The sequence below is a fragment of the Panicum virgatum genome, chromosome 2N (assembly GCF_016808335.1).
Source record: "Panicum virgatum strain AP13 chromosome 2N, P.virgatum_v5, whole genome shotgun sequence".
Taxonomy (NCBI): domain Eukaryota; kingdom Viridiplantae; phylum Streptophyta; class Magnoliopsida; order Poales; family Poaceae; genus Panicum; species Panicum virgatum.
Genome location: NC_053146.1, coordinates 15,819,509 through 15,837,152, shown reverse-complemented (window position 1 = coordinate 15,837,152; position 17,644 = coordinate 15,819,509). Strand labels below are relative to the sequence as shown.

General features: G+C 45.9%; 1 protein-coding gene across 1 annotated transcript; it reads left to right on the top strand.

Annotated features, from left to right (window-relative positions):
* Positions 1-5,454: 5,454 nt before the first annotated feature.
* On the top strand, positions 5,455-12,640 carry LOC120662442 (inactive leucine-rich repeat receptor-like serine/threonine-protein kinase At1g60630). Its single transcript, XM_039941588.1, has 4 exons — positions 5,455-5,682; positions 5,879-6,277; positions 11,865-12,192; positions 12,636-12,640. Exons 1-4 carry the CDS (start codon positions 5,455-5,457, stop codon positions 12,638-12,640), a joined length of 960 nt encoding a protein of 319 aa, XP_039797522.1.
* Positions 12,641-17,644: the final 5,004 nt, after the last annotated feature.

Sequence of the window (17,644 nt, the reverse complement as noted above, 5' to 3'; positions counted from 1 at the left end):
GCATTTAGGGATGCCTTCACTTCGAATCATCAGCGGTGAAGTGTTCTTAAAGCCAACAACAACCCCATCATTGGTTTCTCGATAATATATATGTCACCTTATTCACAAAGAGGCGCTGGCACTGATTTGGGCCACTGCATTGGTAGATGCCTACAACAAATTCCCAACTTGCAGGTACTGCAGGTCTTCCTCACATCATGAGCTTACGCGGCGTTGGGTTAGATTGATGAGAGAGCATGCACACGCTGCATGAGAATGAGTGGCATCAAGAAGAGAGGAGTGTGGAACCTCATGGAACTTTGCGATGCTTTTCCACAGTTTTGTCCATGGATCTTTCAAAAAAGCACCTCCTTCAATGATCGTGGGGTTTGTCCTGATCTTCGAGTTCAAGCCAGCAACGTCGTTCATCATGCTCTACATGAGCAGGCATGAGACATCCTTGCCTCCTTCTCACTGAGCGTGCAGGACAACCGCACGTCTCTACGAGCAGGTGTTTTGGGATTGTTGGCTGGTCACAGATTAACCATACACGTACGGGACAATGCAGGGTTCTAACTTCCTATAGTACGAGACCATGAGATCAAGATGTCCCTTTTCCAGAATAATCACAGTATGCCATACTTGTTATTAATCTCATTGAATTATGATGTTGATTGTACATATTTGCATGTATGGTGGTTGTTTATTTGTGTAGTGATTAGCAATGTCACGTTACCATATAGTGTACAGTTAAAGGACCCATGTCAATAATTTGAAACTTTGGTGCACTGAAAGCAGGTGTTAGTAGCATTGAACTATTGTAAGTTTTTTTCCTTCTGATGAACTTACTTTAAAGCATGTGAAAACTCACAAACTCACAACGTATGAATGAATGAAGGTGAGCAACCCGGCCGGGATGGATCTAGCTTTTTCTCAACCTCAATGAAACAGACAAAGCTGGTTATTTCGTCCACCATGGTTCTGTCAGGGATGCCATTATGAGGATATTATTGCACTGTTTGTGGTCCAACTTCATATAAATAGAGACCTCTCCTGGCAAATATGCTTCGTGTCCATGATTTTTTATTTATGTGTATGACATATCACAACTATAAATATAATGTGCAGATACATCTGCACAATAATAATTAATTTCCAAAGAAACTTTCTTACTCTGAAATATATACCACACCTCTAGAATCCCAATCTCATTTGGAGCCGTTGAGTATGTGATTTTAGATGAGACAGTATAGAAGGACACTTATTTGGAATGAGTTGCACCAGGAATATGAATTGAAGCTAATCTTCAACGAACTGCTTGTTTTAGTCATCATCCAGACATGGCTAGAGAGCTTTGAATTTTCCAGCCTAGAAATAATCACGTATGTAACTCTGCTTCAGAGCCACCAAAGGCATTGCTTGCAGGGCTAGCTAGTTCATGGTGAGACTTAGCTTAACTTGCTCCATGTGGCTGTTGGTTATTAGAGTCCAATCAACGGCCTCAAGTTGGGACTGCCAAGAAGAGTGGCGTACAACCAAAGGCAGCGGATGATCGCCAATCTGGCGCTTATGTTAACTAGCACATATCTCCGCTGAAATCATTGGTGAAAGGCTTCACATTGACGTGTGGGAAATTTCAGAAGAGTCCACGCAGCCACCATTGATTTCAGCGGCCGCTAATTGAAGGCATGTTTGGTGGCTATATCTCTGGTTAAGAGCAACCAATAGTCTCTAAGAAAGTGTAGTGGCACGCAAGTATCTTAAATTCTTAATAATGGCTGCCATTCCCAGCAGTCATACTCCCTCTCGCTGTGTTCGTTTGGCTGTGGCTGCTGTGTTCGTTTGGCTGTGGCTGATGGCTGGTGTTGATTTGTTATGAGAGAAACAGTACTGCTGACTGGCTGGTAGCTGGTGGCTGGTGCTGATTTAGTATGAGAGAACAGTACTGCTGGCTGGTTGACTGACAAGCCAAGCGAACACAACAAGATAGCCTTTCAGGATATAAGGCGTGCACATAATTCAAGATTCAAACATAAAAACCTTTGATCTACTATTAATCTTGTATAATAAAAACTTTGTCTTATAACAATCATATCATTGTATTCATATTGAAAATTAGATAGCCAGAGATTCAAAAATCTTGATTCAATAAACACTCTAGGTCTCTAGCTTTTAAAAGCAACTCCTATGGATATGGTTTGCTACTCCTAGTGGGATAGTGAACGAGCCGATGGCTCGGTGGTAGCTTCGCTCGGTGGAATGAGCGTGGGTGTGTCGCGCAGGGGTTTTCCCACAGCGGTAGTGGAGCTCGGGTGTGGGTGTGTGGGTGCATGTGTGAGCTCCCTAGCGCTTCCCTAGTTTTCTAGGCAGCCCACCCGCGTTTGAGCGAGCGGTTGGCATGAGTGGCCATATGAGTTCTTACATAATTCCCCACTGCGTGCTTTAAAAGAAAACTCCAAATGGGTGTTATACTCTCACCTCTATATTTTTGTACTCTCTCCATACCAAATTATTAGTCATTTTAGCTTTCCTAGATGCATAGCAAAAACTTGCACCTAGCTAGGAAAGATAAAACGATAATAATTTGGGACAGAGGGAGTAATTTCCAAGGAGGTGAGATCAAAGCTGATGGTTGCAGCGGCAGCGGGCGAAAAGGAAGCTGGCATGGCCCATAGTTAATGCTGTAGCAGCAGCCGCGGCAAGTGGCGCATAGCCAGCAGCCAATAAATGGCGAGCGGGTGACCAGTGCAGCCAATAGGAGATCGTTGCGTCCGCTGCTGTCCGGCGTCTCGCGAAACGTCCGCTTCTTCCTCTCATGATTTTTCTCTCTCCCACGTCAGATTTATCCGGCTCCACGTCATTCATAATACTTGCTGTGAGGTAAGCATTTAGCGTCCATGCCTTGGTAGGCAACCTCCATCAATAAAGTTGCATTAAAGGTGGAATGTTCTTAAAGTCAACCACAACCCCCATTTAGAGTTTCTCGATTTCACCTAATTCACAAAGAGGCAGACACTGATTTGGGCATATAATCGCGTTGGATAGAAGAATTTCAGTTGCATTCCGATTCACCATATATATGAAACCCTAGTGCAAATAGTGTCCCGTGCTACTGTACGTATATCTGATCAGATTTGAATTACATCGTACATACTCTACGTCCTTTTAAGGTGTTCAAATTCCCAACTTAAATTATAGCTTTCCTCATAAACTGCTCATAGTGTTGGTCTCGATTGATGAAAGGGCATGCATGCATTGCTTGGGAATTAGTGGCATCAAGGATTGCAAGTTATGGAATTACAGGGCACGTTAGTGTGCTTGTATACAAAGATTGTCCATGTATCCATCAAGAACTTTTTTACAATGCTTGGGGAGGCGTTGGGACTTGGGAGGCATTTCATGTGTCTATGATTTGTGGGCCCAGGGAAGGCGTTGGGAGGCGTCAATGAGGAGGTGTCGGGGAGGCATTAGATGTGTCTATTGTCATTGGACTCATTGTGCCGTAATGCCTCCAAAATTAAAAGGATTAGTAATCTATGGCAATTCCTTTGTCATAGTTATTTTTTAAATCAAGGATAAAGAGTAAATTCATAATTATAGAAATAATTTTTTTTTGAACGAACGGCACTCGACGAGTGCGTTTCTATTGATATAGCAGAAAATACAAGACTACGACTCAGGAAAGCCATAGGCAGGAAACAAAAAGAAAAGAAAACAACAAACTCGCCCTGTTGGATTGGGACGTCAACACGGGTTACCGCTCAACTATACTCACTGGCCGGTTAGATTGGGACATCAACACGGCCAAACTCTAATCACAACGATGACCGAAGAGAAAAGGCACAACCGCAACTTCCACATACCATCGCACTCTTGCGGCTATCGAAACAACTGAAGTGTTCCAGTGTTGATAGAGGAGCAGAAGGGGCAGACACCACCACACCAGGAGGCCACTGCCGTACAGGACCCAACGCCGTAGTGCTGTTGCACCCAAACCGACCGCCCGACGGCATGAAAAACACCAAGTCCGGAGCAACCCAACACGCGGGGGCCTCGCCACTTCCGCCATTGGACGCCACACTCGCGTGCGCAGGGACCTCCAACCCGCCACTCAGCACGCCTCTCTCGTGTGTGGGGACCTCCAACCCGCCACACGGCACCATGCTTCGTACTCGTTTCAGGGATTGCCGTCGAGGCAGCAAGAAGAGGTGCCCCGCCCCCTCGGGAACTGAACCAAGCCACCAGACCACCTCCGTGGTTCGAAATCAACACGTTGCTTTCCCCCTCGCACGAAGACGCCGCCCTCGAGCCAGAAGACCGAAGATGTCGCCTGCGCCGTCTTCCGACGTTGTACCGCACCGGAAGGGTTCAGCCGTGTTGAACACCCCGCTGCAATCCGCTGCAGGCCAAGTCATCACTGATTGTCGTTGCCGCTAGCGCCGTCCTTCAAATGATGTCCCACACCGCACTAGAGACTGCCACGCAGCTCCAGGCGCCGCGGAACGCTGCAAACAAGAGAACAACAGCCGAGTGATGACCCCCGGCCACCAACAGAAGAGCAGTCGTCTTGGCGTGAGGTAGGCAACCCCCTTCTCTGCACGCCCTCCGACAAATTTGTCACCACCGGCCGAAGCAAATCACGAGCAGCAGGCTGGCCAAGTCGCCGAACAGTGTCTCTAGAGACGACGCCTCCAAGGAGGTCACGACGCCCACAGGCGCCGCCGTCGCTCGTCCAGGAGCTGGACCGGGTTTTCACCCAGAGACCTCGTGCAGGAGGGTTGCAAACTCCAAAATGACGCCCACAACAGGGAGAGCGACGCCCGGAGGCGCCGCCGCCATTTCACCAGAATGAATCTGGCGAGGGCTTTCGCCCGGAGTGCCGAGGCGCCGCCGCCATTTCACTAGAATGAATCTGGCAAGGGCTTTCGCCCGGAGTGCCGGCACCCCAATGCACGCGTTCGTCGCCTCAAACCGGCACCATCACTGCGGCCGCCCCAACCGAGGGACGCCATTGTCACAGCTCCACAAAGCCCGCTGCCGAAGCTCCATCTCCCTCCGTGAAAAGCCGCCGCCGGGACGGAGCCCCGCCAAGAGCCGCCACCGCAGGCCAAGCCACCGCGGCCTCGCCATGCGCAAGCAGGGTCGCCCCCGCCACCGTCGAACCGGGCACGCCGCCGCAGCCCCACAGGGGAGCAAAGGCGAAGGGGTCGCCGCCGCCTGAGGAAAAACCGGCGGCCCTGCCTGCGACGGGAGACCGCAGACGCCAGGCCGCGCTGCCGCAGCCGATGCCGGGATGCGCCGCCGCCGATTCCGGTGTGCACAGACCGCAGGAGCCCCCGAAGCCGGGTCGCGCCGCCGCCGCCAATTCCCGGCGCAAGGAGGCCCCGAGGGGGCAGATCCGGAGACCGAAGAGGCGGATCCGGGCCCGCACGTGGTGGATCCGGCCGCGGACCACCGGAAATCGCCGCCAACGCCATGGGTGAGACCACCACCAAGAAGAGCGTGAGGAGGAGTAGGGAAGAGGAGGGAGGGGGAGGGTGCCCCGCCGCCGCCTTCCTTGCGGCCGCGCAGGCTTCCGGCAGGCGCTCAAGCGACGGCGAGGGGTGGGAGGCAATGCTGGAGGAGCGGCGGCACCGGGCTTCTGGGTCCGCCCGAGCCGCCCCGAGGAGGAGCGGCCGGGCGTCGGGGCTGCGGTCTCTCATGGTAATTATAGAAATAATATTTTGAGTAAAAGTTAGGGTTCTTATTCATATTGGCGGTCGTTGTCTTCCTGCACCACAAGAAGGGCCGGGAGGTCCGTCTCAGCGGCCATGCCGCAGTTGACAATTCAGTTCGCTTCCTAGAGTCTTTTTATTGTGACGACGTTGTTGTTCCTGAGTGTGTTTCTCGTACTACGCAGGAGTGCCTAGAGCAGGGGACATCAAGGACAATGTGGAGCAGGGCCGAGGGATCGAGCGGCAGCCGGAGCACGGACTCCGTCAAGGGAGCCCAGCTGCAGTTCATCCTTCACGATAGGGCCAGATTCGACATCGACGAGCTGTTCCGGTCCACGGCGGAGATGCTCGGCATGGGCCGGCTGGGGATCACATACCGGGTGACCCTCGAGGCCGGCCCCGTCATCGTCGTGAAGCGGCCGCGCAGGGACTTCACACACACCATGCAGCTCCTGGGCAAGCTCCGGCACGAGAACGTCATCGACCTCGCCACGGCCTTCTACTCCAAGGAGGAGAAGCTGGTTGTGTACGAGCACTTACCCGGCTGCAGCCTCTTCCAGCTCCTGCAGGGTACGTCGGAGTCCGTACGCACCTGGCAGCGGCCGCGATCGCCATGAAAGTTAAGCCTTGCTCTGCTCACGCGTGCGCAGGGAACAGAGGCGAGGGGAGAACGCCGCTGCCGTGGCAGTCGAGGCTGTCGTGGGTTACTGCACGGGGGTTGGGATGCGCAACGACCGTAGTGCTCTTGTGCGAATAAAATCAACCAAAATAGCTATTTTTGCGTAGGCGTTGGGAGGTATTGGAAGGCGTTAGGAAGCATTTCCAAACATCCTCCGTGCTGAGTTTCTCCCAATAGTGTTGTTCTAACTTCTGATATTCAAGTTCATGCCAGCAACATTGTTCGCCATGCTCTGCATGGGAACACATCCTTGCATTGCTTCTTTTTTGACTGAGCGTGCATGCCATCAACCCCCTGGCCGGGCGAGCAGGTGTTTGGATTACCACCGACCCACCCACAGCTTTAATTTTGTGCATGGGGTCGGCCACAACACGAACCATATATGTACGAGACAATGCAGGGTTCCAACTTGCAAATTATGAGAAGAAGAGATCGATGTCCTTTTCTAGGATAATCAGCATGTCATACTTGTTACTGATTTCATAGAGTTACGAAGGTTGATGGCATATAATTTGTATGGTTGTTTGTGTAGGTCACGATCGAGCAATGTCTTTGATTAAGACAGATTTTTCCCAATATAACAACATGATGTCTTCGATTGAACCACCGCGGTGAATTGATCTTTGAATTTATTTATTTTTTTTCATATTTGGTTGTAGTGACTAGCAATGTCTGCTTAATGGTGTATTGTTGAAGGACCATAGCAGTAATTTGGACCTTTGGTGCGCTAAAAAGTACTACTCCCTCCATTAAAAAAAACTACGTTTAGAATATTCAAAGTCAAATATTTTCATCTTTCACTAACAATAGCTTCAAAAGTAATTAATTTCAAATAGAATGTTTTAAATAGAAAGCTTACATGTTATGATAGTTAGTTTCATGATGAATAAACCAATGTTATTTTTATATTGTCAATCGTTATGGTTTCTTTTTCTATCCATAGTCAAAGTATAAAAGATTTAATTTGGGAAACAAACTAAACATAGTTATATTCTGGGACAAAGTGAGTAGGACTTACTAGCATTTAACTACTGTAAGTTTCAGGCTTTTTATGAGCTTATTATTTTAAAGAGTTAATTTGATCTATACCATTACAATTATCCGACTTCAAAGATCTGCCGTTACTATTCATGATATTGTAAACACACCATTACAATTTCACAATTCTTGAAAATATACAACTACGTACCTCTTCAATGCGCTTATGAAAGATTTTGGACCAAAATATCCTCATCTTCCTCCTCCCACTCCTATCTCGTCTCTCCCCGTTCCTCTCCCTTCAGTCAAAAACTACGGGTCCATTTGGATCCCTCTCCGCCCCTAGCCTCACCTCGCCTGCTCGCCTTACCTCGCCTCGCCTTACCTCGCCTCGCCGTTTGCCTAGGAGGGGTCCTGGTTCCTCCTGCCCTCGCGCACCATACCGGCACCTGAATCGACGGTGGACAAGCTTAATCCGGCGGCTAATCGACCGATTTGGCGGCAGCACGGCCCAATTCGACGGCAGCGGACTCGATTCGACAGCTACAGACCTTGATTTGGTGGCTCATCTAGCTTTAATCTCGCGAGCAGGATATCCTTGCTGACACAGGACAGTAAATTTGGCTCCCCGACGTGAGCAAGGGGAGTGAAATTGGCTATCTCATGACGAGCGGCAGGACAGTAAAAACTCACAAACTATGAATGAGTGTGTGTAACTCTGATTATACCTGATCATGGGCCATGTGACTCGATAAATCTGATTCGAACCGCTCAGAAAAACATGATCTGACACAACCCGACTAATATATAGGCTAGGCTCAGACCAAATTTTGCGACCCGGCAACAAAAATCTGGCCAGGCATGGGCCGATCTTTTGACTCGAAATCGAAAAAATACCCGATCCAAAAAAATTATATAAAAAATCAGGTTTAACTTGACCCCACATATTGGGTTGAACTCAGGCTAAAAAATCCAGCACAGTGGTCTGGTCAGGCCAAGTCACTACTACAAAAATGATTTGTAGCAATACCTTGTTTTTTTCTAGGGGGCGGATGAAAAACTAACCCGTTGCTAGAAATGAAGAGAGGTCACTGTAGCATTAACCCGCCACTAAAAATCTATTTTTAAAAACGGGTGATAGTATCACCCGCCCCTACAAATGAGCTCTATTTGCAGGGACGGGTGACCATACAGCCCGCCCCTGAAAACGTCTGTCCCAATCCCCGAGCTATATCTTTTCCGTTTCACTTTTATCCTCCGTTCTTATCTTTTGCTGGCATCTCCTCCTCACTCCACCTTATCTCTTCCTCCTCCCTTCCAGCAGCTAGGCACGATGGGCTACGGCGACGGGCGGAGCACGGGGCGACGCGGCGGGGCGAAGCATGGGGCAACCCGTGATCCTCCCTCTCCTAGCTCGAAACCTAGATGGTGGACCACCCGGCGGCAGCAGTGGCAACGCTCCTCTCCGGCTCAGATCCGGCCGGCGGACATCTTCCCCAGCCCTCCCCGCGGCCAGATCCGGTGGCGGCGGCCGTAGATCGGGCGACGGAGGTGTCGATGCGGCAGCTGCGGCACGGATCTGTGCTGCGTGCGCGACGGAGATGCAGCTCGCCAGGTTCGTTGGGACGGGCAGCTGCCGCACTTGAAAATAGTATTTTTAGCAGCGAGAAGTAGGGACGGGTGCGGTACTCGCCCCTACAAATACAATTTTACCCGCCCTAAAAACTATTTATGTAGTAGTGAGTTCGGGCCGAAGAAAAAACATCGTGTTATTATCCTACCCAATCCATGATCAAGCTACCCAGGATGGATGTTACGTTTTTTTTTACAACCTCCAAGGGACACTCGAAGTAATTAAATGCATCAATCATATAGCATGGCGTGGGGCAAAGCTGAGCTATGTCATCCACAAACTCATTCTACCTTCATATATATATATATATATATATATATATATATATATATATATATATATATATATATATATATATATATATATATATATATATAAGACGGCCATCGAGTGCTCTCTCCCTCATGATCTGATTATTTAGTATATATATGTCTAGCATACCATAAACATAAGGAGAAGAGCTGTAGATCTACGATCTATATATGCACAACACTAGTTCCTCTAAAACCAAAACCTGAAAACCACACTCTCATATAGGCAGCAAATAACATAGTACACATAGTCTTCACAATTCTTGATGATGACTGCTTGACTTCGGATAAGACAATATAGGTGCACCACTTATTCGGGCTGAGTGGCATCAGGAAAATGAATTGAAGGAGAAGAGCAATCCATCGCCCCGTCTCAATTTAGTTTTCTTATAGTTATTTCCAGTTTGGTGTACAAAACATTATTTCCTTTCTTAATCGATCCATACTTCTGCCATTTGGTTCAAAGCACTGCCAAATATGTCTCTAGCTTTATAATACTACACACCGCAACCAAGCTGGTGACTCCATCGGTTTCAGTTGTACTCCTTTGATTTGTAGCACTTTTCTACTATCTTCTCCTAGAAGAAAACGAGGACGGAATGCATGGGTTCCTGAATGCTTGCAGTTTTCTCTAGTGATTATTCTTCATCTCTCTGCAATCTGCTTTCCCAATTGGCATAGAGGTAGTATAAATAGTACATTTTAAATATAGATCCTTTATCCATATTCCCATTTGTCATATATCTCACAAGCAAAGTCGAGTTTGGACAAAATATTTTATAAAATTGTATACCAAATATATCATCTACACTTTGAAAGATCATGGTTCCAGGCCTTAGTTCTAGCTCAAAATCGAAGGAAATACCAATGCTGCAGATCCCGCACATCATGGACAAGAAAGAATGAGCAGTAATCATGAGGGGTGTGACTATATATCACAAGAGACGATAAACCAACAACTATCACCTGAAAAGTTTTTCTCCATAGGGCGATTAAATGGGCCGTTAGCCCAACATACTCTATTTAATTCACCAGCCCCACAGACTTCATGAAAATTTAGCATCACGAGTAGTACTCCCAAAAGAGGAAAGAGAATAAGAAATGCATGCATGCAAGTGGAGACAAAAATAGATGACATTACCGTGAGTTCCAAACTAAAAAAAACATATAAATCTTAAATTATGTATCCAAATTAAATTTCGATTGCACCATTATCTTTCTTATAACAAGATCTTCAAAATAAGATCATAATTGCCTATCTTTGCATTAATTTTTTTGAAAGTTAATACTAAATAATAAATTTTGGCTAATAGGATCAAATATAACATGAACATATAACTTTCAACGAACAAAGTTAAACATGACAAATAAATAATAATATATTACAAACAAAATATTGAACATTGCGAATATTTGACTGTATAGGACAAATAATGGAAAATGAATATCACAAACAAATGAGTCAGCATCGTAGAACAACTTAGTCCACAATGAGAACTAATAATTCAGTATTAAAAAAGATTATTCTATAAAAGTGAACGAAACGTATTCATCGACCAACAAATTAAATCAAAATAAAATATTTTGAGAAACATATTCCAAATAAGAAAAATTCAGTTAAAATATAAAAATATCTACATGGTCACAAAAGTATAAAACAAGAATACAAAATAAATATAGAAAAAGAAGAAAAAGATTATGAGGACAAAAAAAAAGAAAAGAAAGAAGTCTATAAGCAGACTTGTCAAAGAAAACTAAATAAAAGAGATAAGAAACACTAACTAAATAAAAAATAGTAAATTAAGAAACAAAAGAATGAATGAAAATATCAGATAGGGAATAACTGGCAAACTATAAGAAAACATAAGAAAAAGAAAAAATATTAAGTATTACTATATTTGTAACATTTATAGACTTCATCCATAGAAAAAAGAAAATAGAGAATAATAGAGGAAAATATTATAGAAGAAATAAAGTGCTGACAGCCAAATTTGGCAGTCAGAGGCCGACCAGTCTGACCGATCGAGCCGACTGGTCAGACCGGTCTGCCCAGTTCTAGTCCGAGTAGGTTTCATTTTATTTTTAGAATCTTTGTGTAACCCGACTTGGAAAAGGAGTATGACTTCCCTAGCCTATAAATATAAAGGCTAAGGCCGATTGAGGATTCCGAATCGAATCAATATAATTTACATCTACTTTTGTTCTCTCAAACTCTAGCTTTTTCAAACTCTAGTTTGATGTTCTTCCTGCGTTCTGAGTGGCCTTGCCAACCTCAGGGCAACCCTAGCTGCGCGAGCTCCGACGGGGTCCCTCCCGAGCTCGTGTTCCTAGGCTCGATGTGAAACTCTGCGCAAACTGGTCAGAACGGTCGGCGCAACCGGTCAGACCGGTTCACCCAGGATTTTGCTGGTGTTGATCGTTCTGACGATCGTTCACGCGTTCTAGCGCATTCGAGTGTGTTTAGTGCAAATTAGTGTCAACACACTTTTTGGCGACTCCACTGGGGACAAATTTAATCTGGTTTTAAAACCAATCTAATCTAGTTCTCAAAGAAGATGGGCTCTTCCGAGATCAACAAGGAAAACATCATCACGACTACAATTGAGGAGCTCAGCGAGGAGGAGCGCAAGGCGTACTTGCTTCTTGAAAAACATGTCAAAGCTCAATTTCTGAAGGGCTTCAAGAAGGATCGTGGTGGCCTCGTCAAGAGGGTTGAGGAGTTCATCCTGTCTCTCAAGCTTAACAAAGATAAGATTGAAGAGATCCCCAGTGTAAGCACCTCTCCCTCTGACATGTTTGAGAAAATGTCGCTCATGGTAGAACAAAAACTTGTTGCTGCACAAACTGCTGTGGGTGATATTTTGGCTAAGATGAATAGTGATATCGATGCGCTTAAAGGTAAAAAACCTATGGTAGATCCTCATTCATCAGATCCGAGTTCGGCTACTCCTGAGTTCACATCTGAACCGTTTTATGGTATGCCGCCGAACTCGTTTCCAGGGCAAACACCACCACCATCGTCCATGTACGCGGCGCCGGCTGAACAGATCTCACCGACCGGTCAGATCGGCCCGACCGGTCAGACCGGTTATGCAACCGGTCAGACAGGTCACGCAGGGATGACGCCATCACCGATGCCCCTTGAGACGATTCCAGGTTCGGCTACCCCTAGCCGAATCAATGAATTGTCTATATATACACCGCCTCGCACTACCATTGTAGCAGGCAGGTCACGAGGATCTGGACCTAACCAAGGACCGATCCCAATATCTACACAGATGATGACACATGCCAATGCACATCGTCATTATTCTAACTTTTATACCAACGCACATTATCAGGCTGATCTCCTTAAGTTCAAAGAGCATCTGGCTAATATGATTAAAAGTAAACTTGGGGTGGATATGGGTAGCTCGCGTTTTATCCTCCTGAGTTTGATTTTGTTTCTTATCCTGCTGGTTGGCGTGTTCCTGAGTTTACTAAATTTAATGGTGATGATTCTCGTACGACTTGGGAACATGTAAGTCAATATATTTTGCAATTGGGGGAAACTAGTTTCAATGATGCTTTGCGTGTGCGTTTATTTTCTTTATCTTTGACTGGAACGGTTTTCTCGTGATTTTTCTCACTTGCTCCAAATTCTATTCGCAATTGGAATTAGTTGGATCATAAGTTTCATGAGCACTTTTTAGTGGGAAAACTAAAGCAAAATTGTCGGACTTGATATCGGTTAGGCATGGCCGAGATGAGCATGCTTCTGATTATTTCAAGAGATTTAAAGAAATTAAAAACCGATGCTTTAGTTTGATGATTTCTGAAAAAGATTTGGCAGATTTGGCGTTTAATGACTTACGTTCTTATTTGAAAGAGAAACTCAAAGGCTTTGAATATCATACGGTTAATTATTTGCAAATAAAAGTCTTGGGTTTGGAGTTTAAGCTTAAGAATGCCAAAGACACTTACAAGCCTCATCGGTCCAACACTCATCTTCTTGATCACAATTCCGATAGTTCGGACGATGAGAGCAAGGAAGTGTATGCTGCTGAATTTGTTTGGCCATCAAAGGCCAAACCCGGTTCGGTTCCATATCTCAAGCCGATTCAAAAGAATCGGCAGGAGGAGCTGAAATTTACCTTTGATGTTTCTAAATGCGATCAGATTTTTGATGAGTTGCTTAAAATGGGAACATCCGATTATCACAGGCTATATTGTCGCCCGAGGAGCTTAAACGACATGCATATTGTAAGTGGCACAACTCTACATCCCATGCAACTAATGATTGTAATATTTTCCGTTGACAGGTACAATCGGCCATTAATGAAGGACGATGGTACTTTCTGAGATGCAAATTGACAAGGCTCCTTTCCCTGTTCAAATGCTGGAATTGAACAATCCAAAGATACTCATTCGGCTGGATCAAGCCGAAGGAGCTAAGGGGAAGAACATTGTCATTGGTGATCCAAGGCCGATGAATGCTAATGACAAGATTCTGTCCAGAGAGGTTGTTAAAGAGAAAACTGATGATGGCAAATACACTCTGAAGATCACCATCAGAGCTCCAAGGCTCGGGGGGCAAGTGAGCTCTCCACCAGACAGTCGGTTTGCTGCCCAGGCACGACCGGTCAAACAGGTTTCTCCGACCGGTCAGACCGGTCCGACCGGTCAGACCGGCTCCTCCAGCCAGTCAGACCGGCCCAGTGACCGTCTCCGGATTTTCAAGCCGAAGCATCCGGAAGTGGGTACTTAGAAAACCAATGAGGTAAAGGTGCAGGGAAGAGCTGCTAATCAGAATCCCACCTTTAATCAGTTGTTGAACAAGTATACAAAGGCCGTTCAGATGGATCGGCCGTTAAAAAGACCACGCTCACCGCCATGCCATGACTATCCAGTATCCCAGAAGAGGGAATCCAGTAGGCGCAGGGGTGAGGTTGTCACACTGTTTCCTCCTCAGAAGGTGTACGCTACAATGCCGTGGGTGCCGCTGGCATAAAATGCTAAAAATCTTGCATGGGAGCATGAAGGAATTTGGATGCAGTGTTTCCCGATGCCTTATCCTACATATCATTAAGAGGAAAGTTCCAGGAGACCCGTGCATGACCGATTGGGACCGCACCAATTGGGTCTCGTGCAGCGGGCCGCACCGGTCAGATCGGTCACCATCGACCGGTCAGACCGGTCTCATCAGAGGCCAGGCAAAACTCCTCTTCCAAGGATGGAATACGGCGTCAAGGAAAAGTGGGAAGAGCCAAAGCTTATTGTTGATTCAGAGAAGCTTAAAGCCGATGCTTTTATTCAGATCGACGAAATCAAGGTGGCTATAAAGGTTGCGGTCAAAGAACCGATGGTTATTAAAAAATCGGTTGATATTCCTGTGCAAAGGCCGGTCATGGCTAATGGTCATGAGGCCGGTAGCAGTAAAAGCACAACAGACAAGTACCACCAACCTAGATGGTGTCCTCCAGGCTTATCTCACACACAAAACAGGAAGTTGCAGCGCCTTCGCAACAAGGAGAAGGAGCTAGAGGCAGAGAAGATGAGGGATGAACACTTCAACAAGTACAGACCCATGATCTCTCAAGGCAAAGTATGGCAGGTCAAATCAGCTGACCAGCCAGCAGGACCGGTTGGACCGCTACTGCCGACCGGTCAGTCCGGTGAGCCAGACCAGTCTGACCTCCCTGAGCAACCGGTCAGACCGGTCAAGCCCAGTGCAGAGCCAATAGCCAAATCAGCAGTGCTTGTTTCGTTTTCTTCTGTTGATGAAGCCCCAGCAGTTCCTCCAATGCCAGAGGATGAGGAATTGTTGGATTATGAAGCATCTCCGGAGCGTACCAACATGGAAATCAATATTGTGCGTTTATCTTCGGATTACTTCGTGGTTCCAGAGGAGGACATGGCTCATCTTCAGTTTGGGCCTCGTGAAGCCGTGTTCCAGAACCATATGCCCCACTCTTTATATAAGAAGCTTGGTGGTCAAGACGAAGAGCTGATTAAGACCAACATGACGATTAGCAGCATTGGTGGGAGCGAGCCTATTGGTGCCAAAGGAGTTGCTTCCATGGAGCTCACCATTGGGAGTAAGACACTTGCTACAGCCTTCTTCGTCTCAGAGGTGCAAGGTAACTTCAATTTAATTCTTGGGAGGGATTGGATCCATGAAAACCAGTCTGTTCCCACTACCTTGCATCAGATTCTTATTCAGTGGATCGGCGATGAGATTGAGGTAGTTCATAGGGACACTTCATCTTTTGTTGCTATGGCCGATTTCGATTCTATTGGTGCACATGACAATGTCAAGTGTTTATCGGGAGTGGATCTGTGCGATTATGATTTGATCAGCTGCACCAAGGATGGTTTTGTTTGTGCTAAAGCCGATGGACAATCGGCTAAATCATTTAATGTGAATCAAATGAGCTCAGCAGAAGTTCTAGAGGCGATCGGTCAGACCGCCTGCACCGACAAGTCAGACCGATCTGAACCAGACCGACACACAGAGCCGACCGGTCAGACCGGATACCCTGACCGGTCAGACCGGTCCAACTCAGAGTGGCTGCAGCAGAGGCTAGATCAATATTGGGCCCGTACGAACGATATTTGTGAAGCCATTGAAGATTTTAATAATCTGGTCAAGTTGGGTCAAGGGTTTACTGTGAATTTTGGTGTAAATGTGATTACCCCTTAGGGATCACGGTTGCGTGTTATATATGGCCAGGAACAGCCCCTGGCGTGGCTTGTACAAGAGTGTTCTTGAGACACAAGATACAACAAAAAGGAAACAAACAAATTATCCTATGTTACCTATTCTAGATGATTGGAAGATCATTTGCACAATTTCTGGAACCATGATACAGCAGGAGATCTTGACATATTCCAACACTCCCCCTTAATCGCAACTATCTGTCAAGTTGAGATTACGTCGAAACATCAATAATCTCTGAACAGGCAAAGCTTTAGTGAAGCCATCAGCTACCTGATCTTCAGTAGAAATAAACCTTACTTCAAGCAATTTCTGTGTCACTTGTTCCCTGACGAAGTGATAATCTATTTCTATGTGCTTAGTACGAGCATGGAAAATTGGATTCTCAGATAGGTACTTAGCACCAATATTGTCACACCATAACCTTGCTGTTGGAGGATGAGGAATCTTCAGTTCTCGCAACAGCTTTTGTACCCACATTAGCTCGGCTGTTGCATTAGCAAGGGCCTTGTATTCTGCCTCTGTACTAGACCTAGAAACTGTTGCTTGTTTTCTAGCGCTCCATGAGATCAGATTAGGACCCAAGAAGATTGCGAACCCTCCTGTCGATCTGCGATCATCTGGGCAACCAGCCCAATCTGCATCAGCAAACGCACTGAGCAGCATGGATGGTGACTTGCTGATTTCAAGCCCAACATTTAGAGTGCCTTTCACATATCTTAATATTCTTTTGACTGCAGCAAAATGAGTTGTAGTTGGACAATGTAAAAACTGACAGACCTTGTTGACTGAAAAAGAAATGTCTGGACGAGTCAAAGTAAGGTATTGAAGAGCTCCAACTATGCTTCTGTACCGTGTTGAGTGATCAGTCCCCAAGGGTTCACCTTCAGCTTTTGACAATTTTTCTGTTGTGGCAAGAGGAGTGTTTATAGGCTTACACGCACTCATGTTGACACGCTGGAGTATTTCAGATGCATAATTTCCTTGACATAGCAGAAGACCTGCCTTGGTCCTTTGCACCTGTATACCGAGAAAATAATGCAGATCACCAAGATCCTTCAAGGCAAAATCTTTCTCTAAATCTGCAAGTAGAGCCTGCACTACCTCTTGAGATGAACTAGCAATAATTATGTCATCAACATACACCAAAATAAATATTGTATGCTTGCCCTTGGAATAATAGAATAATGAGGTGTTTGTTTTGGATGGAACAAACCCGAGCTGTTGAAGTTTGGAACTCAAGCGAGAATACCATGCACGTGGTGCTTGTTTGAGACCATAGAGAGCTTTGTCTAGCTTGCAAATATAATTGGGATGTATACTGTCTTCATACCCGGGTGGTTGGTGCATATATACTTCTTCCTCTAGAATTCCATGAAGGAAAGCATTCTGAACATCTAACTGATGAAGATGCCATCCTTGTGATACTGCCATAGATAACACAAGACGAATAGTAGCAGATTTTACTACAGGACTAAAGGTATCCTCATAATCAATACCATATCTTTGTCTGAAACCTTTGGCTACTAATCGAGCTTTGTATCTGTCTATTGTGCCATCAGCTTTCTTCTTCAGTTTGTAAACCCATTTGCAATCTATAACATTTTTACCTTGCTGTGGTGGTACTAGATGCCAGGTTTGATTTTTTAATAG

Excerpts from the sequence above, each read along its gene's own strand:
- LOC120662442 (XM_039941588.1), top strand. The coding sequence starts at position 5,455 with ATGGGTGAGACCACCACCAAGAAGAGCGTGAGGAGGAGTAGGGAAGAG. Across the intron at positions 5,683-5,878 it reads CGGGGCTGCGGTCTCTCATG|GAGTGCCTAGAGCAGGGGAC; the intron begins GTAATTATAGAA and ends CGTACTACGCAG. Across the intron at positions 6,278-11,864 it reads TGCAGGGTACGTCGGAGTCC|ATCAACAAGGAAAACATCAT; the intron begins GTACGCACCTGG and ends GGCTCTTCCGAG.